Source organism: Palaemon carinicauda, chromosome 23, assembly GCF_036898095.1.
Source record: "Palaemon carinicauda isolate YSFRI2023 chromosome 23, ASM3689809v2, whole genome shotgun sequence".
Lineage (NCBI taxonomy): Eukaryota > Metazoa > Arthropoda > Malacostraca > Decapoda > Palaemonidae > Palaemon > Palaemon carinicauda.
This window is the reverse complement of record NC_090747.1, coordinates 95,078,337-95,104,788: the sequence shown is the minus strand read 5'-3', so window position 1 is coordinate 95,104,788 and position 26,452 is coordinate 95,078,337. Positions and strand designations below refer to the sequence as shown.

The 26,452-nt window shown below is 42.9% G+C and overlaps 1 protein-coding gene across 4 annotated transcripts in view; it reads left to right on the top strand.

Moving 5' to 3' along the window:
• The first annotated feature begins 1,498 nt into the window (after nt 1–1,498).
• The window catches only part of LOC137617257 (GPALPP motifs-containing protein 1-like), a 51,790-nt gene continuing 26,836 nt past the window's right edge, over nt 1,499–26,452 (top strand). For 2 of the 4 annotated variants that reach the window (XR_011039597.1, XM_068347233.1), the window contains exons 1-5: nt 1,499–1,642; nt 3,443–3,547; nt 12,862–13,355; nt 13,528–13,698; nt 14,047–14,190. Coding sequence is in view for 3 of the 4 variants with exons in the window: in XM_068347233.1 (XP_068203334.1) it covers nt 3,472–3,547; nt 12,862–13,355; nt 13,528–13,698; nt 14,047–14,190 (885 nt within the window). In the remaining variant the exon portion in view is untranslated. Of the gene's footprint in view, nt 1,643–2,736; nt 2,854–3,442; nt 3,548–3,757; nt 3,891–12,861; nt 13,356–13,527; nt 13,699–14,046; nt 14,191–26,452 lie in introns of those variants that run through there. The other 2 variants (XM_068347234.1, XM_068347235.1) reach the window with 2 other exon arrangements.

Genomic DNA, 26,452 nt, shown 5'->3' with positions numbered 1-26,452 from the left:
GAGGAAATAGAAAATCAGATAACAATGAATGAAGAAGACAATAAATGTCAAGCAGGATTTACAGGTGGAGGCAGGATAGAGAACAATATCTTTATATTACAGTATTGTGTAGAAGAGAGCTATAGAAACAAGAAACATCCAATAGTAACTGCGATAGACTTTAGTAAAGCATTTGACTCTAGAAAGGGAGGTATTAATAGAAGTTTTAAAAGAATATAGAAGCAACACCAAAATTATAAGTGCAATTGCAAATATTTATCAAGGAGATACTACGCCTATGGGCATTGCCTTAGGAGAAGGTATAGAACAAGAAATAGAGGTTACGAGTGGAATAAAACAGGGGTGCACAGGATCAACTTCACTTTTTAAACTAATTACGTATATTGTCATGAAGAAAATAAAAGAGTAAGGAAACGGTTTCAGAAATCAATTAATAAAGATAGAATAATTTTTGCAGATGATGCCCTAGTAATTGCAGAGGATATACACAATGCAAAGCGTAACATCCAAATAGTAGTAGAAACTGGTAAAAAATATGGGTTAGAAATTAATAAAGAAATGAGTAATATTATGATTTACAACATGAAAGAAAAGCCTGATCACATAGAGGGAATCAAAGTAGTAGAAAGTTTAACATACTTAGGAATAAAGCTAGACAATAATAGGAACATATTTAAAATTCAGGAAAGGGTAATGATAGAAAAAGCACAAAAATTAACCTATCTAACATATTCAGTTATAGAGAAAAATTACAATAAAGTAATAATAGGAAAAACGTTCTGGAAAAGTATTGCTTTACCATCTAATTTATATGGAACAAGCATTATAAATCTATCAGAGACTGAAATAGAAAAACTACAAAGGATAAAAAATGGGGTGTACAGGAAGATTTTAGGTGCTACTAAAAGCACAGCTAATGCTACTCTAAGAGGGGAGATAGGTGCATCTTCTATGAAAGCAAGGGTGATGGATGGGAAGCTGCAGTACTTAAATCGTATCCTGAATGGGAAGAAGGAAATTTTGAAAACAACTAACCTGGATATTCAAGAAAAAGAAGGAAGATGGTGGAAACAAGGGACAAAATACTTAGAAGAATTAAGTATAGACATAAGACAGATAAGAAGAATGAACAAGGCCGATATAAAATCGGAAACCAGAAAGTGGGACACTGAAAAGTGGAAAGAAGAAATAGAAAGTAAAGTGAGCTTAGAAATATATAGAACGTGGAAGAAAGAAATTAAATAAGAGGAATTTTATGACAACACATTTGCTTCAGTGATATTTTTTTAGAGCAAGGACCAATACGTTAAAACTAAACACTGTAAATAAACATAATGTCGAGAATGTGAGCTGTAATTTTTGTGAAAATGAGGAGGAAGATTTGCTATATTTTGGTTTTGTTTTACCAGGAATAGAGAAAAAAGGAGTACAATAATACGAGGAAGACCTAAAGAAAATATTAGGATTGTTTTTTATTCAGTGAAACAAATATAGAAAAGAAAAAAGAAGTATTAAAACTGATGTGGAGGAAAAGACAAAACAGTAATAGATAAACTTTGGAGGAGCCGTTGCAAAGGATGTGCCTCACCCCTGAACCTGAACCTGAACTACGGTAAACATAAACAACTCTACTCTTTATCTGGTAAGTTTTAATTATTTTTGTTGTAATACCCCTTACATTGCTCTATCGTATCCATTGGCACATCAAGATGCATTACTAATAATTTACCAGTACCCAAAGTACTCTCCTTACCCTATCGGTATCCTAGGCTAGGTAAAGCTACCCTTAGAAGTATAATCAAGAAACTTAAAAGTCCGGAGCCTTTGTAGTTGGTTGGGACACCGTGTGTAAAATTTCAAAAGTTATGACTGAAAAGACACATTTTAAAGGGGAAACAAACACGAGAACACTATCTAACCTATGGTTCCTCTCCTAACCCAACATAGGAGCTGTATACTTACCTGGCGGGGGCTTTGCCCCTGTTCGACCCCTGGTAGACCTCTGTGTTCCTAGTTTACCTTAAGTTCAAGTCTCAACCCTGTGTTTGCATTCCAACTGGCTTCAGTACTGCCAAGATAACACTAAATCATAGTATTTCATAAATCGTAAAACTAGCTTCATATTATTGTACAGTATATTAGACCACAATAAACAACATTTGCCCCATAGAATAAATTGATTTGACAAGTAATAAGAAAGTTCACGCCTGTCCCAACGAACTACATTTATCCCAAAAGTTCTCCTAAGGCCCCAGCATGTGGCTGTATATCCTAATTTCATAAATCCAATCCAAGGAGCTACTGCATTCCCATGATATCATTTACTGCATGGTTCTACTGTATTGGTATTATTTTACTGTATTACAGGGCAATGTAACCTAGGAAAAAAACTAATTTTTCTTACAGAAAAAATACTTTACCACTGTATTTAAACCAAACCCTCCCAAGTCTAAAGAAAATTGTGCATACTTTTGAAATGGACATTTAGCTTGGACTCACTTTACATAAGAAACTATAAGGGTGGCCATTAACCTTCTGGTATATCTGCCCACTAACAATACAATCTTTGTTTTTTACTTGGTCCCTTGTAGCAATCATGGCGTCAACAGACGATGCTCATGCGATAACTGTCTTGTTAAAAGTGACAGAAAAGATGACAAGTTAAGGAATGGTTGAGAAAGATAGTTCAATGTTCACAAGTGAATGTTAAACGAGTTGAAATTCCCTCCCCCCCAGGATTGTCATCATTACCTAAGAATGAATGAAGGCGCCTACTTACGACTACTGTCGTTAGTTACGTCACTAATTTAACAGCAACTTTAAGATTTCTTGCAGCTTGGAGGCTATGTACAGGTAAGGATAATAAATGTTATAGAATTTGATTATATTTTGATTAGGAAATCAGTTCCATATTTGTCACTGAAAAATTTATTTAAAAAACAGTATATTATTATTATTATTATTATTATTATTATTATTATTACTTCTTGCTGGGCTACAACCCTAGTTGGAAAAGCAACATGCTATAAACCCAAGGGCTCCATTAGCTAAGTTAATGAACATGAAGGTGCAGATTCTTCTGCCTGTATTTGCTTAATCTGGTCCATCATATTAGTGGTTTGTATACACGAAGGTGAGCACCCATAGGGAGCAGCTCGCAACTCTGAATGATTAGGTGTTGCATTTTTCTATTACATTATTTATACAGTATTGCTATTCCAAACTATATATGCCCTGCATCTGCTATGTGACACCATTAATTTATTTTTTAAATCCCATGGCTGAATTTCAATCTAGTCTGTTAATCAGTACTGTAATGTTTCTAGAATGGTACTTGGAGAACATTGGCTTCTATACTGTAAGTAAATGAAACTGCTTAAATATTCTATTCTAGTATACAATATTGATTAATGTTATTTTAAGGATTATATTTGCTTTTCAGGTATGCTCATCCAAAGATAAGGTGTGACAATGTCGGATAGTGATGATGATTCATACGTACCTGCTTTGCCTCCTGGGTTCAAGTCAAAACAGAGGCAAAATGAAGGTAAATCTTATTCCTTCTTTATGTGTCTTGAAAGAAGATATTGAACACGAAATAGAAATGGTGGTGTAGGTCTGTTTTCAAACATTGCCAAATTTTATGTCATGGTTCTGGTAGCGTTGTATTTTTTTTAGTTCGGAATTTTTTTTATATAAAAGGTATTTTAATCTAGTTTTTTTTTTCAACCATGAAAATTATTCCCTATCGTTATCCCTACATTAAAGGGTCAGTTGCCTGATGCGCCCTCTCCAGTGCCTTCTATCAAAGGCATCCTCTTCCACCGAACTTCTCTTCATACCATCCTTCACCTTATAAACCATGAATATTTTATTTTAATGGCAGTACAGTAAGTTAAGAAAATTTTAATTACAATTTTTATGGTACAGTATACAGTACTGTACAGTTATGATATCTAAAGTTGCCCATTGTTAGCAAGAATGTGTGGAGCCTTTTGAGTACCAAGCACATCGCTGGCTTAATTCTACTAAATATTGTTAAAAGGGAAGAAAATTCAGCTTGTCTTATGAATATTTCATTTGGGAAGAATTCAGCCTGACCTATGAATATTTCATTGGGAAGAATCCAGCCAGACCTATGAATATTTCATTGGGAAGAATTCAGCCTGACCTATGAATATTTCATTGGGAAGAATCCAGCCTGACCTATGAATATTTCATGGGGAAGAATTCAGCCTGACCTATGAATATTTCATGGGGAAGAATTCAGCCTGACCTATGAATATTCCATGGGGAAGAATTCAGCCTGACCTATGAATATTTCATGGGGAAGAATTCAGCCTGACCTATGAATATTTCATGGGGAAGAATTCAGCCTGACCTATGAATATTTCATGGGGAAGAATTCAGCCTGACCTATGAATATTTCATTGGGAAGAAAGTCACTGTGTAAGTGGCAAAAGAAAATGTAATCTTCCATTACATTATGAGCTAGTAACTTCTCAGAATTTCTTTCTCTTTTTTAAAGAATGGGTATCTTGTTTAGTGAAGTTAAAAGAACGTAAAAATGAAAAATTCAGACAAGAGAAACAATGACTCTTGTAGACCAACTCTACCTCCACATATGAAGAGCTCTAATGCTTATGATGATTATACTTATGAACCTCCTTTACCATCAAGTTTTAAGTATATAAGGTTGAATGCAAAAGGTAAAGGAATGTATGAGAAAAATATTTTGACTACCCTCTTGGTTCATCTGCAAATTTCCTAAACTTGTTTGTGATGCTTTTGCTGTTGATTTCATTGCCCTTTTATACGTTTAGTAGTATAATGCCACATGAATTTATTGGGATTGTTGTTGTTTTTGTTGGAGTATTTTAGCCAACACTTGTTGTTGGCACGGGCCTTTCCCTTGGTTGGCCCGTAGGTAATTTATTGGGATTATAGAATTCGCAGTATTGGGCATTAACTTGAGCAATTAGTTCAAGAATAAGTTAGAAAAATTAATGAACAGAAGGCACACTTACTGTGAAGTCAATTTTGTTGTAAGATTTATCTGAGATATCATCACCATTAGGCATGGAATGAGTTCTGTCTACTCTCGTCTATGTATTCTCTTCTTGGATTCTTACGTGATTTAAGTCTTTATCTTTGCTCTTTCTGACATGATTTCTTGTGCTTTGTGTCTCCTGATTCTGCTACTTTCATATTTACAGCTCCTCTAACTAACTGTTCCTCGTCCCTTTGCATCATTTGAACAAACTATCTTATTCTTAATCTTCGTGTTCTATAATCACACCATGTCAAAATCTTTTATTTTTAAATATTAAACTTAGCCGGTGAATATATAATAGCTGACGTCTCCGACGGCTTGACAGAATCCAAAAACTCGCGAGCGATCGCCATGAAGGTAGCGGGTGTGCCCACCAGCGCCGACTATCGGCCAGATACCGCATATACATGTAAACAGCTCCAGTTCTTCTCTGTCGGTTTCATCGACAAGTCGATTCCACTCGCTATTATGACCTCGAGTTTTCTACCGAATTGGTGAAGTACATGGTTTTGGTTTTATTGCTTTCGCCGTGTTGGATTATTCAATACTATCCTCAAAAGAAATGCTTTTGAAAGGAGAGTAAAAGTGTTTTGCCCTTGCTCTTTTATCTCTGGTTTTTTCCATAGAGTAAAGATGGCCGACCCTTCCCTTAGTGTACGGAAGTGTGTTTTAGGCTTTTAGCAATTATCTTATCACGTTATAAATTGTTGTTGTTAATTATAGATTTTCCTCTATATATTTTATATCTCACCCGCCTTTATTAGGCCTCTTCGATTAGCTTTCCATTTATACTAAACATCAAGATAAATTTTATGTTTTGTTTATATGCGGCCTTACCTATTCCTCCCCTAGTCCGAGAGTAGGCGGTCCTAACTTGGAAACCGAAGTTAAACAACGTTGAGCCCATTCAACTTTTATTTTCGTTAAGTTTAAATCATTTGCTCTGTAAGAGTTATGAAATGAATATTTTTTAGTAGATATTTTATGAAAGATTTTCTTTGAATAGTCTTCGTGCTGTTTCAAAGATGAACTAACGTTTGGTTTATTTATGCTACGCAATTTGCGCTCTATCGTTACGATAGAGAAAGAGAGAATCACGGTTTCACTTTGCAGAAAGAGTAAATCGATTTTGACGTTTTGTTCATTCTTCTTTCAAACTGAAGTGTTTTAAATACTAATTTAAAGGAACTTGTTAATTTTCATTTTCTTAGTCCTTTCAGTTTTTTCCTTTGGTCAAATAACCTGTTTATTGACGAAGGGTTAGTGGGCATTTCTCTTCTGTGTGAAATATAGAGAGAGAGAGAGATATGGAGAGAGAGAGAGGAAGAGAGAACGATCCGATCTTTATTCTCGTCCCAAGTAAGGAGTTTGGGAGAGAGTAAAGTTGTTCTCGATTCAGTTTTTTACTCTCGTCCCAAGTCTCTGTACGGGGAGAAAGGATAAAACGTTTTTAGTTTTTATTCTCGTCCCAAGGCACTGTACGGTGAGAGATTGAAAACGTAGTCTTTAATGAACTAGTGTTTAGTCTCCTCCCCAGTCACTGATCCTTTTTAACTTTATATATTTCCGTTTTATTCGATATATATGTTTACTGATTTTTGCTTGTACTAATGTGCTTACATTATACGACTCATTTCGCAATTATAACCTTTTGATGTAAGGGAGAATTGCGTGCTTCAGGTAGAAATCAGTTTTATTCATGCCTAATGTGAAATTATTGAAAAATACGATATCAGTGAAGTAAGTGCAAAAACAGAAAATCGTAGTGATAAAGTGATAATTGCGCAAAGTGTTTTTTAGTGTTGCGATTGAGGGTTCGTCTGTTCGTGCTTGTCGTTCACCTAGTCCGAGACCTCTTTCAGGCTCCCATGCTACCAGGGAGAAGTAATGTCGTAGGACTTATGGGGACGAGAGGCTTTAACCATCAAACAGACGTTCCCTCTATGGTATCGGGCGTGTCTAGCAAGATCGCCCCTACCATAAGACGAGCGAGGCTGTTTTCTCCTCGTCATCCGAAGGCTTCTCGCAAAAGAAACCTTGGAGCAAAGTTTCTAGACCCTTAAAGCGGAAGTCAGTCCCTTCAGGACAGGTCCAGCGTCCTGGCTGTAGCCATGGGGACAGCTCTGACCCTTTGCAGTCGTCGGAAGACGGTTCGCCTATTTAACGCAAGCGTAACACGGGGTCCGAGGGTCGCGGTAAAGGCAATGTTTTGCCAACACAGACGTTACCGTCGTCTCGGCCCGTTCCGACTCCCGTTGATCCTAAATGGGTTGTCCTGCAGGACATGCAGACTAAGCTTGCCTCCCTTATGGAGAAGTATGACGTTGAGCAGGTTCACGATGAACCTTCGCTTTCGAGTCGCCGTTACGCTAAACGAGACTCTGGCCGTCAGCCGCCCAAACGAGCATTTACTCGTCCTTTTGACGTTATGAAACGTGATGTCGATAGTTTGTCACGTCAGTCACGTGACTTAGATCCTCACTCGCTGCAGTCCCGTGTTGACTTTCAGCCGCTGCCGCAGCCTCGTGTTGACGTTCAGCCACTGCCGCAGTCTCGTGTTGACGTTCAGGACGTTCGCCAACCAGCTCAGTTGCCTTGTTTTGACGTTGAGCGTCAAGCACCGCAGTCAAGGGTTGTTTTGACTGCTCAGTCTAGGCAGTCAAGGCAGTCTCGACTTGACGTCGAGCGTCCATCAACTCCTGTTGTTGTTACTGGTCAGTCCTTTCAGCAGCGACATGACGTCGCTTCCTTGACTGCTACTGCTGCTCCTTTGCGTGTGGACTTTGCCTGTCAAGCATTGCCACCGCGGCAGGTCTCTCCTTTTCATGAGACTCGGCAATTGTCGGACGAGGTTCCTTCAGATGAGGAAGTTGCTGATCCCCCTCCTACTGATATTCCCTTGGGGACTTTGTCAGACGGAGAGGAGCCTAAAGCTGCTCAGCCCTCTATGGACTTTAAATAAATCATGCTGATTTTTAAGGATCTTTGTCCGGACCATTTTGTAACTGCTGCTCCTCGTTCGCCTAAACGTCAGAGTTTACACTAGGCCTAGCTACTTCGAAGCCGTTGTTTTCTAAGCTAGTGCTCTCTCGCTCTTCTAAGAGAGCTTTACGTTTGCTAGGCGACTGGTTGATCACCAGGAGGAGTTTGGGGGAGACAGCCTTTGCTTTCCCTCCTTTTAAACTGGCTTATAGAGCGAGCGTCTGGTATGACACGGGAGAAGTTCTCGGCTTGGGAGTTCCTGCCTCTGCCCAGAGAGACTTCTCAAGCCTCATAGACTCTCCCCGGCGCCTGGCCATGAGACGCTCCAAGATTTTATGGTCGGCTTCAGAGCTAGACCATCTCCTGTTAGGAGTTTTTCGAGCGTTTGAAGTTTTGCTGTACAATTATGTCATGCATGAACAAGGCTATCAGGGATGGCTCCAATGATCTGACAGCCACGTTCTCTGCAGGAACAAGACTATCAGGGATGGCTCCAATGATCTGGCAGCCACGTTCACTGCAGGAGTACTTAAGATGTAAGTGCGCTCAATGTGTTCATTGTCAAGACAAACTTCACGATGAAGACTACCAAGCTGTCTTGACAGCATTAAGGGAAGGCGACTGGATGGTCTCTCTCGACCTTCAGGATGCATACTTCCACATCCCGATTCATCCAAACTTTCAACTACATCTGAGGTTTGTGGACGGGAAAGTAATGTACCACTGTCGAGCACTGTACTCCGACCTCATTCCTGCTCCTCTTGTTTTTACAAGGCCCTTGCAAAATGTAGCAAGCTTTCTACATTTTTTGAGGATTCAGAGCCTCCCTTTATTTTGACGACTGGCTAATCAGGGCGTCGTCATTATATCGCTGTCTGGAGAGCCTCTAATGGACATTAGACCTAACCAAGGAGCTAGGTCTCATAGTGAACATAGAGAAGTCGTAACTTACAGTACCCCATCCCAGACTATTCTTTTTTTTTGGGGAATGGAGATACAGTGTCTGATTTTTCGGCCCTTTTCGTCTCCCGCAAGAATGGAACAAGCTCTGTTAAAAGTCCTTCACTTGCAAGAGAAAAACAGTTGCTCTGTAAGAGTTTGAACTAGCCTCGTGGGAACTCTTTCATCGCTGGAGTAGTTTATCTCTCTGGGGAGACTCAACCTATGCCCTTTCCGATTTCACCTAAAACATTGGAACAAGGAGAAGGGCTTAGTGAGTATCTCTTTCCCAATCTCCAACTCAGTCTAGACATGTCTGACTTGGTGGAACAGCAACATCAGACTTCGAGAAGGTCTTTCTCGTGCGATCAAGAACCCAAACCATGTGTTGTTTTCAGATGCATCGGATTTGGGTTAGGGAGCTCCACTGGACAGTCTGGAAGGCTCGGGTCTTTGATCCACGGATCAAAAGGAACTCCATTTAAGGCAGTAACATCTCTCCTTTGGCGAGATTTGTGCAAGGAAATGAATGTCTTGACGGACGGCCTCAGCAGAAGAGGACAAGTCATCTCCATGGAGTGGACGTTGCATAAGACTGTGTGCGAGAAGCTATGGATGACATGGGGTCAACCCACCATAGATCTTTTTGCTACTCTCTCTGACAAAGAGGCTCTCGACTTACTGCTTTCCAGTTCCAGATCCAGAGGCAGCCCACATAGACGCTTTCCTGCTGGACTGGTCTCACCTGGACGTTTATGCCTTTCCACCTTTCAAGATCCTAGACAAGGTGCTGCAGAAGTTCACCTCTCACGAAGGGACCAGGTTGACATTGGTTGCTCCACTCTGGCCCGCGAGAGAGTGGTTCACAGAGGTACTTCAATGGCTGGTAGACGTTCCAAGGAGTCTACCTTTAAGGATGGATCTCTTACGGCAGCCCCACGTAAGGAGTCTTCATCAAAGCCTCCCCGCGCTTCGTCTGACTGCCTTCAGACTATCGAAAGACTCTCAAGAGCTCGAGGATTTTCGAAGGAGGCAGCCAGAGCGATTGCGAGAGCTAGGAGAGCATCTACCATCAAGGTCTACCAGTCGAAGTGGGAAGTCTTTAGAGACTGGTGCAAGTCATCATCCATTTCCTCTTCCAGTACCTCTGTAGCCCAAATTGCAGACTTTCTCCTACATCTGAGAAATGTTCGCTCCCTCTCAGCGCCCACTATTAAGGGCTACAGGAGCATGTTGGCGTCTGTGTTCAGACATAGAGGCTTAGATCTGTCCAATAATAAAGATCTCCAAGATCTCCTTAAGTCCTTCGAGACCTCTAAGGAGCGTCGTATGGCAACTCCTGGATGGAACTTAGACGTGGTCCTAAGGTTCCTAATGTCCGACAGGTTTGAGCCATTACATTCAGCCTCCCTGAAGGATCTCACCCTCAAGACGCTTTTCTTAGTGTGCTTGGCTTCGGCTAAAAGGGTCAGTGAGATCCATGCCTTCAGTAGGAACATCGGCTTTTCTACAGATAAAGCCACATGTTCACTTCAGCTTGGTTTTCTTGGCCAAAAATGAACTGCCTTCTCGTCCTTGGCCTAAGTCATTTGATATACCTTGCCTGTCAGAGATCGTAGGCAACGAGCTTGAAAGAGTGCTGTGTCCAGTTAGAGCTCTGAAGTTTTATTTAGCTCGGACTAAATCCTTACGAGGTGGATCTGAGGCCTTGTGGTGCTCAGTTAAGAAGCCTTCATTGCCTATGTCAAAGAATGCTTTGTCATATTTTATTAGATTTTTAATCCGAGAGGCTCATTCTCACTTGAGTGAAAAAGATCGTTGCTTGCTTAAGGTTAGGACGCACGAAGTAAGAGCTATAGCAACTTCCGTGGCCTTTAAGCAAAACAGATCTCTGCGAAGTATTATGGACGCGACCTTTTGGAGAAGCAAGTCGGTATTTGCGTCATTTTACTTAAAAGATGTCCAGACTCTTTATGAGGACTGCTACACACTGGGTCCATTCGTTGCAGCGAGTGCAGTAGTGGGTAAGGGTTCTACCACTACATTCCCTTAATTCCAATATCCTTTTAATCTTCTCTTGAAATGTTTTTAATTGGGTTGTACGGAAGGCTAAGAAGCCTTTCGCATCCTTTTTGATTTGGCGGGTGGTCAAATGTCATTTCTTGAGCGCGCCCAGATTAAGGGTTTTGACGAGGTTCTGTTGTATGGGTTGTCGCCCTGGATACTTCAGCTCCTGGGAGTCTTTCAGCATCCTAAGAGGATGGCTGGGCTTCGTGAGGAAAGCGGACTAACAAGGCAGAGTAATCGTTAGAGTCAGCTTCCTTACCAGGTACCTATATTTATTTGGGTTTTGTTATGATATAACTATCAAAAACTCTAAGCATATACGCCGTAAACTGTATTAATACTGGTCTCTACCCACCACCATGGGTGTGAATCAGCTATTATATATTCACCGGCTAAGTTTAATATTTAAAAATGATATTTTGATTAAAAAATAAATTTTTGAATATACTTACCCGGTGAATATATAAATTAAAGGCACCCCCTTCCTCCCCGATAGAGACCCAGCGGGATAAGAAGAACTGGAGCTGTTTACATGTATATGTGGTATCTGGCCGATAGTCGGCGCTGGTGGGCACACCCGCTACCTTCATGGCGATCGCTCGCGAGTTTTTGGATTCTGTCGAGCCGTCGGAGACGTCAGCTATTATATATTCACCGGGTAAGTATATTCAAAAATTTATTTTATAATCAAAATATCATTTCTCATTGCACCTGTTTCTGAAGCAGAGTACAGTTGTAAGGGTTAAGCATGTATGTAAGTCTTTGTTCTCTCCAATATTACTTTCTCATAATCTTGCAATCTTTTTCCACTTCATGGGGACTTTTCCTATTTTTTTTAATACCCTCTCTACTAAAGCATGGTTTTCCACTTATCTCTCTTTACTAATCCTCTTATGCAATTCAGGGTTTGAAAGTCTTGTGGTTCATGTATATTTGGAAATTTTAAGCACCACTTATGACATAATCTGTTACATATGGTGCACAGTGCTCAGTTCCCCCACACCTTTCCCATAACATCCATATGGCTGCTTTCCCAACTGTACTTTTTCCAACTGTCTCAATAGGCTTCATTTCACTTACAGTACTGAACATTAATTTCTAGTATGGGCCTCACCTTTAGTACTTAATTTGTCTTTCACTCTTCCACATTATAGATATTACCACAACTTCTCCCTAGGTTATCTATTCATAGCAGTTCCCATGATCCTTCCTGCACTAAGTGCAGCTCTCTCCATTGTTATTCCTTTTAGCAAAGTGCTCAGTTTTTGTTTGTAATAAATACCAGCATTTAACTTGAATTATCTGATACACTTACCACTGTTTTCATTATATCTTGTGTTATGATAATGTAACTTGAGGTAACTACCTACTGAATCTTTTTTTATACTGTCTGGATATTTCATTCTGGTATGAGTACTATTGCTGTCTGATACTTTTGAAATACAGTACAATACTCTAAAGGGAAAATGCCACTACACAATTTACTTGAAATTGAATAAGCATTTTGCAGATGTAACTAATAAGACATGAGTGGTAGAAATTTTTTTAAAGGTTTAAAACTTTCATTATTATTTTTTAACTTTCATCAATATTTCTATAATTTATAGTGATACAACTGGAAATACTGGAATAGACCTTGAGTCAATATTACACTATATATTAAAGACAGATGATTATACTGTATCTTAATTGGGAAACCACAATTTGCCTATAAAATCAGCATTGAATACAATAAATATTCTCAATTTAATCCAATTATTTTTTGAAATTGCAGTTAATTTTTATTCTATTTTATTTCATGGAATGAATGACAAAATAAGATGAAGATAGTAGAGACCCAAGTGACAGTGAATCTTTTGCCCCAAGTTTACCTCCACACATGAAAAAAAATTCAAGTGTGAGTGATAGTGATCACAGCAATAGTGATGATTCTGGCTCAAGCTCAGTGAAAAGAAAACATAGTGGTAGTGAAGATGTTCCTGCAAAGCATGTGAAATCTACAGAAGAAGACGAAGACTCTGTTGATGAGGAAGACATGTATGGACCAGCTCTTCCTCCACATTTGATAAAAAACAAAAGTCAGAGCTCTGTTCCAAAAGCAGAGAAGATTTTAGGACCTACTCTTCCAGCTGGTTATGTTCCACCCAAATCGCTTTCTCCCTTTCAATTACCTGAAGAGGAGGAAGAGAGTGAAGAAGAGGATGGTCCATTGTTTGGGCCACTGCCTTCAAATGTTGCTTTCAATGAAAAAGAATATCGTGCACAGCAGTTTGAGCTTAGAGCTCAGAGAATGAAAGATAAACTTGCAGGAAAAGTGAGTATTTTGTTTTTTATTAGAATGATATCCTGTTTTTACATATAAGTTGTTTTCATTATGAATAAAATACCATACTATGTTTGTTCAATTTTTTTTAGTAATTTTCTCTTCTGAATATTCTGTTGCCCTATCATTCTGACATAAATGTTACTGCATATTTTTTTTCCAGAGTGATATAAGTGGACCTCAAAAAAGAGAGTCATGGATGTTAGAGTTGCCTGAAGACAAGCCTAATTTTTGTGGGTTGGCACCACGTCAGTTTTTGAAGAAAGCTCCCCAAGAGAAAGGTGATCGTTCAGTTTGGACGGATACTCCATCTGATAGAAAAAGAAAAGAAGAGGTAATTGAATTTCTCCTTTGCTTCAAGTATGCAGCACTATGTAAATCATGTGGATTATTGTTGCCAAGATAATTTTACAGTATAGAATATTACTGCAGAATTTTAGTTGGTGTAGGGAAGACGTTTCTTATGTTTATTCAAGTTGAAATAAAGATAGAAAGAAAAAGAGTAAGGATAGATTAACAAAGACTGATTTTATGCACATGTTTTGTGTAATAGACATCACTATTCATGAATTAATCATTCTCGGCTATTTTTTAGCATTGGTTCTAAACAACTTCACATATACACATCGCAAAAGTGCTTTAAGGATTATTAAACAAAATTTTTTGATATTTTTTACTACAGATGGAAGCAGAAGAAGAAGCCCCGATAGATCCAATAACATCTGCTGCTCAACGCCGGGATGAGGATCTCACAGCTAGAGTGGAGCAACACAACAAACAGAAAAGAGCTAAAGCTCTTATTGATTTACACAAGAAAGAAATGAAGGTCTGTTTAGTTGATAATAGTTCATTTTCAATATTAAACTTACCCGATGATCATATAGCTGTCAGCTCTGCTGCCCGACAGAAAAAACCTACGGGCGGAATACGCCAGCGATCGCTATACAGGTGGGGGTGTACATCAACAGCGCCATCTGTCAAGTAGGTACTCAAGTACTCGATGTCAACATAGAACCAATTTTCTCTCTGTCGTGCCACTGGCAAGACCTACTAAATACGCCGTCCCTAACTGGATTTGTTTTCACAACGATTTGGTGAAGTACACTTTTCCAGTTTTGAGGTTTCGCTATGCAGGGGTTTTTTCTTCATTTCAAAACTTGAACTCGTTTTGGATAGATTTAATTATGGTGACGAAGAGAGTATGGACTCTCTTTCACTTTTAAATGGCCGACCCTTCCCTTAGACGGAAGTGTGTTTAGGTTTTTGGTAATTTTGCTTAACACGTTATAGTTCTATTTATTTTATATCTCTCCGCCTTTATAGGCCTCTTCGATTAACTTTCCATTTATTATAAACTTATAAAAAAATAAATTTTTATGTTTGTTTATACGCGACCTTTCCTAATAGTAGGCGGTCCTAACTTGGAACCGAAGTTAATTAACATTGAGCCCGTTATATCGTATTTAACCTTTAAAGAATTTAATACTTTTTTAATTTTAATGTTTTATGAAAGAATTTCTTTGATAGTCTCGTACTGTTTTCAAAGATGAACTAACGTTTAGTTTTTTAGTCTACGCAGTTGTTGACGTTCAGAACGTTCAACATGCGCTCTATCGTTACGATAGAGAGAGAGTTTATCACGGTTTCACTTTGCAGTAAGAGTAAACCGATTCTAGCGTTTCGTTCATTCTTTCTTAGCTTAAATGGTTTAAATTCTAAATTAAAGGAACTTTTTATTTGGAAAACCTTTCAGTTTTTTCCTTTAGCAAATAACATGTTTTAACGATATATAATTGGGCTCTTCTCTCAGGTGCGAAATCAAGAGAGAAGAGAGAGAGAGATAGAGACGGAGGGAGAGAGAGGAGAATAAACGTTTCGTTCAAGCGGGTAACGTTATTCTCGTTTTTTACTCTCCTCCCTAGTCGCTGTAGGGGAAGAAAGTAAAACGTTTCTAGGGTTTTATACTTGTTCCCAGGCTTTGTGCGGTGAGAGATTGTAAACGTAGTTTATTTGATCTAGTGTTTAGTCTCTTTTCCAGCCACTGAATTCTTTATCTTTATTTATGTTTTTCTGTTGCATTGTAAGACTGTTTTCGCAATTACTACCTTTTAATGAAGGATAGGATTGCGTGTTTCAGGTAGAAATCAGTTAAAGTTTCGATTTCAGTGAAATAAGTGCAAACAGAAAATCAAAAGTGATAAAGTGATATGCGCAAAGTGTTACAGTGTTGCGTCCGAGGGTTCGTCTGTTCGTGCCAGTCGTTCACCTAGTCCGGGACCTCTTACAAGCTCCCAAGCCCAGGGGAGAAGTAATGTCGAACGACTTATGGGTTCGTCAGGCCTTGATCAACGAACAGACGTTTTTCCCTCCGTGGTTTCGGGCGTATCTACCCAAGATCGCCCCACCCACACAAAGACGAGAGAGCCCATTTATTCCTCGTCTGCGGAAGAGGTTTCTCGTAAGAAACCATGGACCACATCTTGCAGCTTTTTAAGTGCAAGTCGGTCCCTTCCGCGCAAGTCCAACGGCCTAGGTGTAGCCACTGGGTCAGTTCGGACTCGCTGCAGTCATCCGACGACTGCACACCTCCCAAGAGAGGCAAGGTGGTACCGCAACAGGCAGTAACTCCGTCTGTTGCCGCACCAGCTGTTTTAGACCCTCAGTCACAACGGACAGTAGCTCCGTCTGTTGCCGTTTTTGTAGACCCTAAGTGGTCTTTACTGCAGTCTATGCAGACTCAGTTAGCTGCGGTTATGCAGGAGTTTCGTGCGGAGAAGGTTGACACTGCTCCCGTTAGCCTACAACCTGCCACGGTTGTGCGCCCAGCTCACGCTGAGGCTGCCTGCTCCCACACTCCGGCTGCGGAGAGCTCCACCTCCGATGCGCAATCGACCCTGCCAGACGCATGTTCACGTTAGCCGACGTGCGGCACCCTCCGTTAACATGCGTGAGCTACCGCATCAGCAGTGGGAAGGTGGAGTCAAGCTGCCGTGTTTTGACGCGATGCGTTAGTTTCCGCAACCCACGGCAGTCCCCACCACGCACCACCACTCCGCTTTGGTTGTTGCCTGCTCCCACACTCCGACTGCGGAGAAGGTTGACGATGCACCCGTTTGCCTACAACCTGCCACGGTTGTGCGCCCAGCATGGCTGCCTGCTCCCACACTCTTGTTGTGAGAGCTCCTCCACCCATGCGCAGTCGACCCTGCCAGACGCATGCTGACTCCCACAGACACACGGAGCACTCCGTTGCCGTGCGTGAGCTACCACAAGCTGCCGTGTTTTGACACGGTGTGTCAGCCTCCGCAACCCACTGTGGTTACCGCCACTCGCCCGCAGCAGACTAGTCAGTCAGGAGTTGAGGCTTCCCCACACAGCTTTGGTTGTTGCCAGCTCACAGACTGTCAAGCAGTTACATGACGTTGCCTTCTGGTCTGCTACTAATGCACCAGTGCTGTATGTCCTCACGCCCTGTTGTGGTTGACAGTTCAGTTTTTGACAGTTCACAGACTATCAAGCAGTTACATAACGTTGCCTTCTGGTCTGCTGCTTATGCACCAGTGAGAGCCTCACTGAGATAACCTAGCTTTTTTCAATATTAAACTTACCCGATAATCATGTAGCTGTCAACTCCGTTGCCCGACAGAATTCTATGGAGGGATACGCCAGCTATCACAAAACTAGAAGGGGGTGTATTTACCAGCGCCACCTGTGGCCAGGTACTCAAGTACTTCTTGTTGACACCTCCTCAATTATTCCTCTGTCGTGCTTCCGGCAAGACGTTCTGGGATACGCTTATGTTCTTGGAGTATTTTCACGACTTTGGTGAAGTATTTCTCTTTGATTTCGGCTGTCGCTTTACTGGAAACTTCTATATTAGCTTAGTTAGCTTTTGGAATTAATTTGATTAATGGTGACGAAAGAGTATGAACTCTCGTTCACCTTTCAATGGCCGACCCTTCCCTTAGACGGAAGTGTTGGTGTCTAAGAGAGTATAGACTCTCTTTCTTAATTTTGCTTAACAAAAGTTATAGATTTATTTTATATCTCTCCGCCTCTTATAGGCCTCTTCGATTAACTTCCTTTTATTATAAACTCATTAAAATTAATTTTTATATTTGTTTATATTCGACCTTCCTAATAGTAGGCGGTCTTTTACCGAAGTTAATAACTTTGAGCCCGTCATTTCGGTTTTACCTGTTAACATATTATGCTATTTCCGCCACAGAGTTTGAAAGATTTTCTTTGACAGTCTCGTACTGTTTTCAAAGTTGAACTAACGTTTTGTTTTGTCTCTGCAGTTGTTGACGTTCAGAACGTTCAACTTGCACTCTATCGTTACGATAGAGAAAGAATGTTCACGGTTTCACGTTGCAGTAAGAGTAACCGTGTCTAGCGTTTTGTTCATTCTTTCTTAACTTAATGGTTTTGATCCTAATAAAGGAACTTTTCAGTTTTTTCCTTTAACAATAATATGTTTTAACGATATATATGATTGGGCTCTTCTCTCAGGTTCTAAGTCAAGAGAGAGAGAGAGAGAGAGATAGAGACGGAGGGAGAGAGAGGATAAACGTTTCATTCAAGCCTGCCAGGCGTACGAGTAACGTCGTTATCGTTTTTTGCTCTTCTCCCTAGTCTCTTTAGGGGAAGAAACTAAACGTTTCTAGAGTGATCTAGTGTTTAGTCTCTTTCCAACCACTGAATTATCTTTCATTAGATTTTTCTGTTACATTGTAATTCTGTTTTCGCAATTACTAACTTTGAGAAAGGATAGAATTGCGTATTTCAGGTACAAACCACTTAAAGTTTCGAGTTCAGTGAAATAAGTGCAAACAGAAATCAAAGTGATAAGTGATTAGTGCGTGAGGGTACTTTTGTGCGCGCCAGTCGTCCTCCCAGTCCGGGACCTCTTGCAAGCTCCCAAGCCCAGGGGAGAAGCAATGTCGAAGGGCATAAGGGTTCAGCAGGCCTTGATCGGCGCACAGAAGTATTCTCGGTGGTTGTGGGCGTGTCTTACCGAGACCGTCACTCCCACCCGCAGACGATTGAGCCCTTATTTTGCTCGTCTGCAGAAGAGATTAGGGGAGAAAATAAAGGCATAGTAACGCTGGTCTCAGGTCTCAAGACCTCTTAAACGTTAAGTCCAGACCTATGCCAGACGTACGAAGTTAAAGTTCACAACCCGAATGCAGTCATTGGGTTAGCTCTGACTCTCCTCAGTCATCAGTTGATTACACTCCGCCTAAGAGGAGTAAGGTTCTGCCACAACAGATCTCTGCTGTTAAGGCTTTACCTCAGCAGAACTTAGTGTCTGCCGACCCCAAGTTAACTCTACTGCAGTCCATACAGTCACAACTTTCGGTCTTGATGCGTGAGTGTCGGGCTGAGAGTGTTGCGCCTCCGCCTCCGCCTACACTCCCCCCCCGCCTATGATCGCTCCGCCTGATCACAGTACCTCCTGCCAGGCGTACGATGTTGTGAACTCTACTACAGTCCATGCAAGCACAGCTTTCGGACTTGATGCGTGAGTGTCGGGCTGAGAGTGTTGCTCCTCCGCCTCCGCCTACACTCCCTCCACCTACACTCGCTCCACCTGATCACAGTACCATCTGCCAGGCGTACGATGTTGTGGACTCTACTACAGTCCATGCAAGCACAGCTTTCGGACTTGATGCGTGAGTGTCGGGCTGAGAGTGTTGCTCCTCCGCCTCCGCCTACACTCCCTCCACCTACACTCGCTCCGCCTGATCGCAGTACCACCTGCCAGCAGTTCCACCTGCCAGGCGTACGATGTTGAGCCACGTGCTGAGTTTGCTGTTCCCTGTGGTGTTCAGCCTCCGCCTTCCTTAAGGCAACCTTTACATTGGGATCAGGAGGATTATACCTCTCTTCCTCCGCCTCCACTTGCTGCTCCACCAGTGATGCAACACTCGGTTGAGGTACAACAACCTCTCCCGTCCATGAGTCAGTCTCCTCAGCTCTCGCTGCAGCGAGCTCAACCCTCCACAAGGCAAGCACCACAACACCTTAGCCTTGCGCCTCAGGAGCCTCAGCTTGCGAGACATTTACCTTGTTCTGCGCAGCCTCTTCCTCATCGCGCTCCGCTCACACCACAGGAACTGGAACTTGCTACTCCGCTTCCGCCAACCGCTCAGCAAGCGCAAACCTTGGGTTCAACCACTCATGCTAGGAGTCAGCCTCCTCCACCCATGCGCCTTCCTTCTGCTTGTCTTTTATTCAGCCTTTGCAGACTGAGCCTCAGGTGTTCCCTCATCGGAGTCTTGAAGAGGAAACCACAACTATTGTTGTTCCAGCTCGTTCTGACTCTGCTGTTCAGCATACCTTACCTCCATTTTCATACCATGGTTTAAACCCCATGCAAGCATGCATAAAGCACTCTAGCACTGGTCATGGAATTTCTGAGAAATGTTAAACGCCATGCACACGCTCTGCTTTCCTTACAGCAGGCTCTGCTTACAGCAGGCTCTGCTTACTACATGCTCAGCATACAGCATGCTCTGCATTCAGCATGCTCTGCATACAACATGCTCTGCATACAGCATGCTCTGCATTCAGCATGCTCTGCATACAACATGCTCTACATACAGCATGCTCTGCATACAGCATACTCTGCATACATCATGCTCTGCATACCTTACCGCATGCTTCTCAACACATCTTGGGTTGTTGCCAACTCACTAGACTGTCAAGCAGTTTCATAACGTTGCCTTCTAGTCTGCTGCTTTTGCACCAGTGAACCCTCACTCAGAGAACTTAGCTTTTCTAGGATAAGGTCCCTGTAGATGAGAAAGTTCTTTTCTCCCTCCTTCTGATATTCCCTTGAGGACTCTGTCATTTGGAGGGAGCCTTTAGCTGCATAACCTTTACATATGGACTTTTATTTAAGCATAACATGCTTACAGGGAAGGTAATGGTTCCACTTCAGCCGCTAATCCCGTCTGTTACCACACCTGCTCCCATAGACCTTGAGCTGTGTTGCATGACATGCAGTCCAAGCTTAGTCCTTGTTAGAGAATTTTTTGTTTACGGAGTCAATGGGTCACGGGGAAGACGTTCAACAACCAACAGAAGGGACTTGTTGTGACGCAGTGCGGCAACCTCAGCAACCCGTTAAGGAGTTGTCTGTACGACCCAGACAGTCTAGACAGATTCGGGTTGTCACTGTACTTCCTCGCTTGCCCATGATTGACAGTTTACAGACTGTGCAGCAGTATCATGATCTTGTGTCCGGCTCCGTCAGACGACTGGCTTTTAAGAGCTCCCACAAGTCGTCGCTGTCTGGAGATTTTCAAATGGACTATGGATCTGACCAAGGAACTGGACCTCCTGGTCAATTTTGAGGAGTCTCAGCTCGTTCCATCCCAGACCATTGTCTCCTTGGGTATGGATCTTCAGAGTCGAGCTTTTCGGACTTGTCCGTCGGCCCCAAGGATCTTCCAAGCCCTAGAATGCATCCAGAGCATGCTGAGAAGGAACCGATGCTTAGTCAGGCAGTGGATGAGTCTAACAGGGACACTTTCATCGCTGGCCCTGTTCATCGAGTTAGGGAGACTCCACCTCCGCCCCCTTCAGTATCATCTAGCTGCTCACTGGATAAAGGACATGACGCTAGAGATGGGTTCAGTTCCTGTTTCCGAAGAGATGAGGTCTACTCTAACGTGGTGGAAGAACAGCATTCTTCTCAAGGAAGGTCTACCATTGGCTGTTCAGACCCCCGACCACCGTCTCTTCTCGGACGCATCGGACACGGGCTGGGGTGCGACACTGGACGGACAGGAATGCTCGGGAACATGGAATCAGGAGCAAAGGACACTTCACATCTATTGCAAGGAGTTGTTGGCAGTTCATCTGGCCTTGATAAACTTCAAGTCCCTCCAGCTTAACAAGGTGGTGGAGGTGAACTCCGACTACACCACAGCCTTGGCTTACATCTCCAAGCAGGGAGGGACTCATTCGAGGAAGTTGTTCGAGATCGCAAGGGACCTCCTCATTTGGTCAAAAGATCGAAAGCTCACGCTGGTAACGAGGCTCATTCAGGGCGATATAAATGTCATGGCAGATCGCCTCAGCCGGAAGGGTCAGGTCTTCCCCACAGAGTGGACCCTTCACAAGAATGTTTGCAGCAGACTTTGGGCCCTGTGGGGTCAGCCAACCATAGATCTATTCGCTACCTCGATGACCAAGAGGCTCCTCTTGTTTTGTTCTCCGATTCCAGACCCAGCAGCAGTTCGCGTGGATGCCTTTCTGCTGGATTGGTCCCATCTCGACCTGTATGCATTCCCGCCGTTCAAGATTGTCAACAGGGTACTTCAGAAGTTCGCCTCTCACAAAGGGACACGGCTGACGTTGGTTGCTCCCCTCTGGCCCGCGAGAGAATGGTTCACCGAGGTACTGCAATGCCTGGTCGACGTTCCCAGGACTCTTCCTCCTAGAGTGGACCTTCTGCGTCAACCTCACGTAAAGAAGGTACACCCAAACCTCCACGCTCTTCGTCTGACTGCCTTCAGACTATCGAAAGACTCTCAAGAGCTAGAGGCTTTTCGAAGGAGGCAGCCAGAGCGATTGCCAGAGCAAGGACGACATCCACTCTCAGAGTCTATCAGTCTTAATGGGAAGTCTTCCGAAGCTGGTGCAAGGCCAATGCAGTTTCCTCAACCAGTACCACTGTAACCCAGATTGCTGACTTCCTGTTACATCTAAGGAACGTAAGATCCCTATCAGCTCCTACGATCAAGGGTTACAGAAGTATGTTGGCAGCGGTTTTCCGCCACAGAGGCTTGGATCTTTCCTCCAACAAAGATCTACAGGACCTCCTTAGGTCTTTTGAGACCTCAAAGGAACGTCGGTTGTCCACTCCAGGCTGGAATCTAGACGTGGTCCTAAGGTTCCTAATGTCATCAGGATTTGAACCGCTCCAATCAGCCTCTTTTAAGGACCTCACATTAAAAACTCTTTTCCTCGTGTGCTTAGCAACAGGTAAAAGAGTAAGTGAGATCCACGCCTTCAGCAGGAACATAGGTTTCACATCTGAAACGGCTACATGTTCCTTGCAGCTCGGTTTTTTGGCTAAAAACGAGCTTCCTTCCCGTCCTTGGCCTAAGTCGTTCGAGATCCCAAGCCTGTCCAACATGGTGGGGAACGAACTGGAGAGAGTACTTTGCCCAGTTAGAGCTCTTAAGTACTATCTAATAAGGTCAAAACCATTACGAGGACAATCAGAAGCCTTATGGTGTGCTATCAAGAAGCCTTCTCTACCAATGTCTAAGAACTCAGTTTCTTACTACATCAGGCTTCTGATTAGAGAAGCAAATTCTCATCTGAAGGAAGAAGACCTTGCTTTGCTGAAGGTAAGGACACATGAAGTGAGAGCTGTGGCTACTTCAGTGGCCTTCAAACAGAACCGTTCTCTGCAGAGTGTTATGGATGCAACCTATTGGAGAAGCAAGTCAGTGTTCGCATCATGCTATCTCAAAGATGTCCAGTCTCTTTACGAGTACTGCTACACCCTGGGTCCATTCGTAGCAACGAATGCAGTAGTAGGCGAGGGCTCAGCCACTACATTCCCATAATCCCATAACTTTTTAACCTTTCTCTTGAATACTTTTTATGGGTTGTACGGTCGGCTCAGAAGCCTTCCACATCCTTGTTGATTTGGCGGGTGGTCAATTCTTTCTTGAGAAGCGCCAAGGTTAAAGGTTGTGATGAGGTCCTTTAGTATGGGTTGCAGCCCTGTATACTTTAGCACCTTTGAGTTGATTCAGCCTCCCAAGAGGAACGCTGCGCTCAGTAAGGAAGACGATCTTATTAAAGGCAGAGTAACGGTTCAAGTCGACTTCCTTACCAGGTACTTATTATTTCATTGTTATTGTGGATAACTGATTATATGAAATACGGGATACTTAGCTATCCTTTAGTCTTGTACACTGGTTTTTCAGCTACATGATTATCGGGTAAGTTTAATATTGAAAAATGTTATTTTTATTAATAAAATAAATTTTTGAATATACTTACCCGATAATCATGATTTAATCGACCCTCCCTTCCTCCCCATAGAGAACCAGTGGACCGAGGAATAATTGAGGAGGTGTCAACAAGAAGTACTTGAGTACCTGGCCACAGGTGGCGCTGGTAAATACACCCCCTTCTAGTTTTGTGATAGCTGGCGTATCCCTCCATAGAATTCTGTCGGGCAACGGAGTTGACAGCTACATGATTATCGGGTAAGTATATTCAAAAATTTATTTTATTAATAAAAATAACATTTCTCGGACATGGTTCCTGTAGATGAGAAAGTGCTGTTCTCCCTCCTACTGATATTCCTTTGAGGACTCTGTCATTTGGAGAGGAGCCTTAAGCTGCTTAGCCTCCTATGGACTTTAATTAAAGCATAACAAGGCTTCCAGGGATGGTAAATGGTTCCGCTTCAGTCGCTAACCCCGTCTGTTGCCACACCTGCTCCCATAGACCCTAATGGGCTTTGTTGCAAGACATGCAGTCTAAGCTTGTGTCCTTGATAGAGGATTTTTTACGGAGAAGAACCTTCTGGCCAACAACCTTCCTACCGGTTGGTTGTGCGCCCTGTTGACGCTGAGGTATCCTACTCGCGTCCGCCAGTTGAGGTGGTTCCTCCACCGATGCGACCCAGTGTGGGTTGCCAGTCGCACGTTGACGTTAAGCGACTCTCGGAGGTGGTTGTGGACGTTCAGTGTGTCACTAGGAAGACGTTCAACAACCAGCAGAGGTGACTTGTTGTGACACAGTGCGGCAACCTCAACAACCAGGTAGGGGGTTGACTGCACAACCCAGACAGTCTAGACAGTTTCGGGTTGACGCTGTACTTCCTCACGTCCCCATGGTTGACAGTTCACAGACTGTGCAGCAGTACCATGATATTGTGTCCGGCTCCGTCACGCATCCACCAGTGCGACCGGATTCAGCAAGTCAGACGTTGCCCACTCCGTTGCCGTTTCCTCATCAGTTTCAGATGAGGAACCCTCTGATGAGGACATTGCTGAACAAGACGATCAACCCACAGCCCTGCTATCCATCCAGAAGATGCTGTAGAAGGAACGCTGCCCTGTCAGGCTGTGGATGAGTCTGGTTAGGACACTGTCATCCGTGGTTCATTTTGTGTCACTTGGAAGACTACACCTCCGTCCTCTTCTGTATCATCTAGCTTTTCACTGGAAAAGGACAAGACGCTAGAAGCGGTCTCGATCCCGGTTTCCGGAAAGATAAAGTCTGGTCTGACTTGGTGAAAGGACTTTATCAACCTTTGAAAGGGTCTTCCCCTGACTGTTCAGACTCCCAACCACGTTCTCTTCTCGGACGCATCGGACGTAGGCTGGGGTGCGACATTAGGCGGTAGGGAATGCTCGGGATTATGGAACTCGAGTCAAAGGACAATGCATTTCAACTGCAAGAAGCTACTGGCAGTACGTCTGACCTGGAAAAGCTTCAGGTCTCTCCTTCAAGGCAAAGTGGTGGAGGTGAACACGGACAACACCCTGCTTTGACGTACATCTCCAAGCAAGGAGGGACCTACTCTCTGACATGGTACGAGTTCGCAAGAGACCTCCTCACCTGTTCAACAGGTCTAGACTTTTCACTAGTAACGAGGTTCATCCAAGGCAACTTGAATGTCATAGCAGATTGTCTCAGTAGGAAGGGACAAATAATTCCAACAGATTGGACCCTCCACAAGGATGTATGCAAGAGACTTTGGGCCACCTGGGGCCAGCCAACCATAGATCTTTTTGCAACCTCGATGACCAAGAGGCTCCCAATACTTTGCTCACCTATCCCGGACCCAGCAGTAGTTCATATAGATGCCTTTCTACTAGATTGGTCACATCTAGATCTATATGCATTCCCTCCGTTCTAGATTGTCAACAAGGTACTGCAGAAGTTCGCCTCTCACGAAGGGACAAAGTTGACGCTAGTTGCTTCCCTCTGGCCCGCGAGAGAATAACTCACCGAGGTACTTCGATGGCTAGTAGACGTTCCCAGAACACTTCCCCTAAGGGTGGACCTGCTACGTCTGCCACGCGTAAAGAAGGTACTCCAAGGCCTCCACGCTCTTCGTCTGACTGCCTTCAGACTATCGAAAGACTCTCGAGAACTAGAGGTTTTTCGAAGGAGGCAACCAGAGCGATTGCTAGAGCAAGGAGAACATCCACCCTTAGAGTCTACCAATCGAAGTGGGAAATCTTCCGAAACTGGTGCAAGTCAGTATCCGTATCCTCGACCAGTACCTCTGTAACTCAAATAGCTGACTTCCTCTTTTATCTGAGGAAAGAACGATCTCTTTCAGCTCCCACTATCAAGGGTTACAGAAGCATGTTGGCATCAGTCTTCCGTCACAGAGGCTTAGATCTTTCCAACAATAAAGATCTACAGGACCTCCTTAAGTCTTTTGAGACCACGAAGGAGCGTCGTTTGGTTACACCTGGTTGGAATTTAGACGTGGTTCTAAGATTCCTTATGTCAGACAGGTTCGAACCGCTTCAATCAGCCTCCCTGAAAGATCTCACCTTTAAGACTCTTTTCCTGATATGCTTAACCACAGCTAAAAGAGTCAGTGAGATTCATGCCTTCAGCAAGAACATCGGATTCTCATCCGAAACGGCTACATGTTCTACAACTTGGTTTTCTAGCCAAACACGAGCTGCCTTCTCGGCCTTGACCAATATCGTTCGATATTCCAAACTTATCGTATGGTTGGAAATGAACTAGAAAGAGTCTTATGTCCTGTAAGAGCTCTTAAGTTCTATTTTAAAAACCTTTACGAGGCCCGTCTGAAGCTTTATGGTGTTCAGTTAAGAATCCATCTTTGCCTATGTCAGAGAATTCTTTATCCTATTTTATCAGACTGTTAATACGAGAAGCTCATTCCCTTCTGAATGAGGAAGACCAAGCTTGGCTGAAGGTAAGGACACACGAAGTTAGAGCTGTCGCAACTTCCGTGGCCTTTAAACAAAATAGATCTCTGCAAAGTATATTCGACGCAACCTATTGGAAAAGCAAATCAGTGTTCGCGTCTTTTATCTTAAGAATGTCCAGTCTCT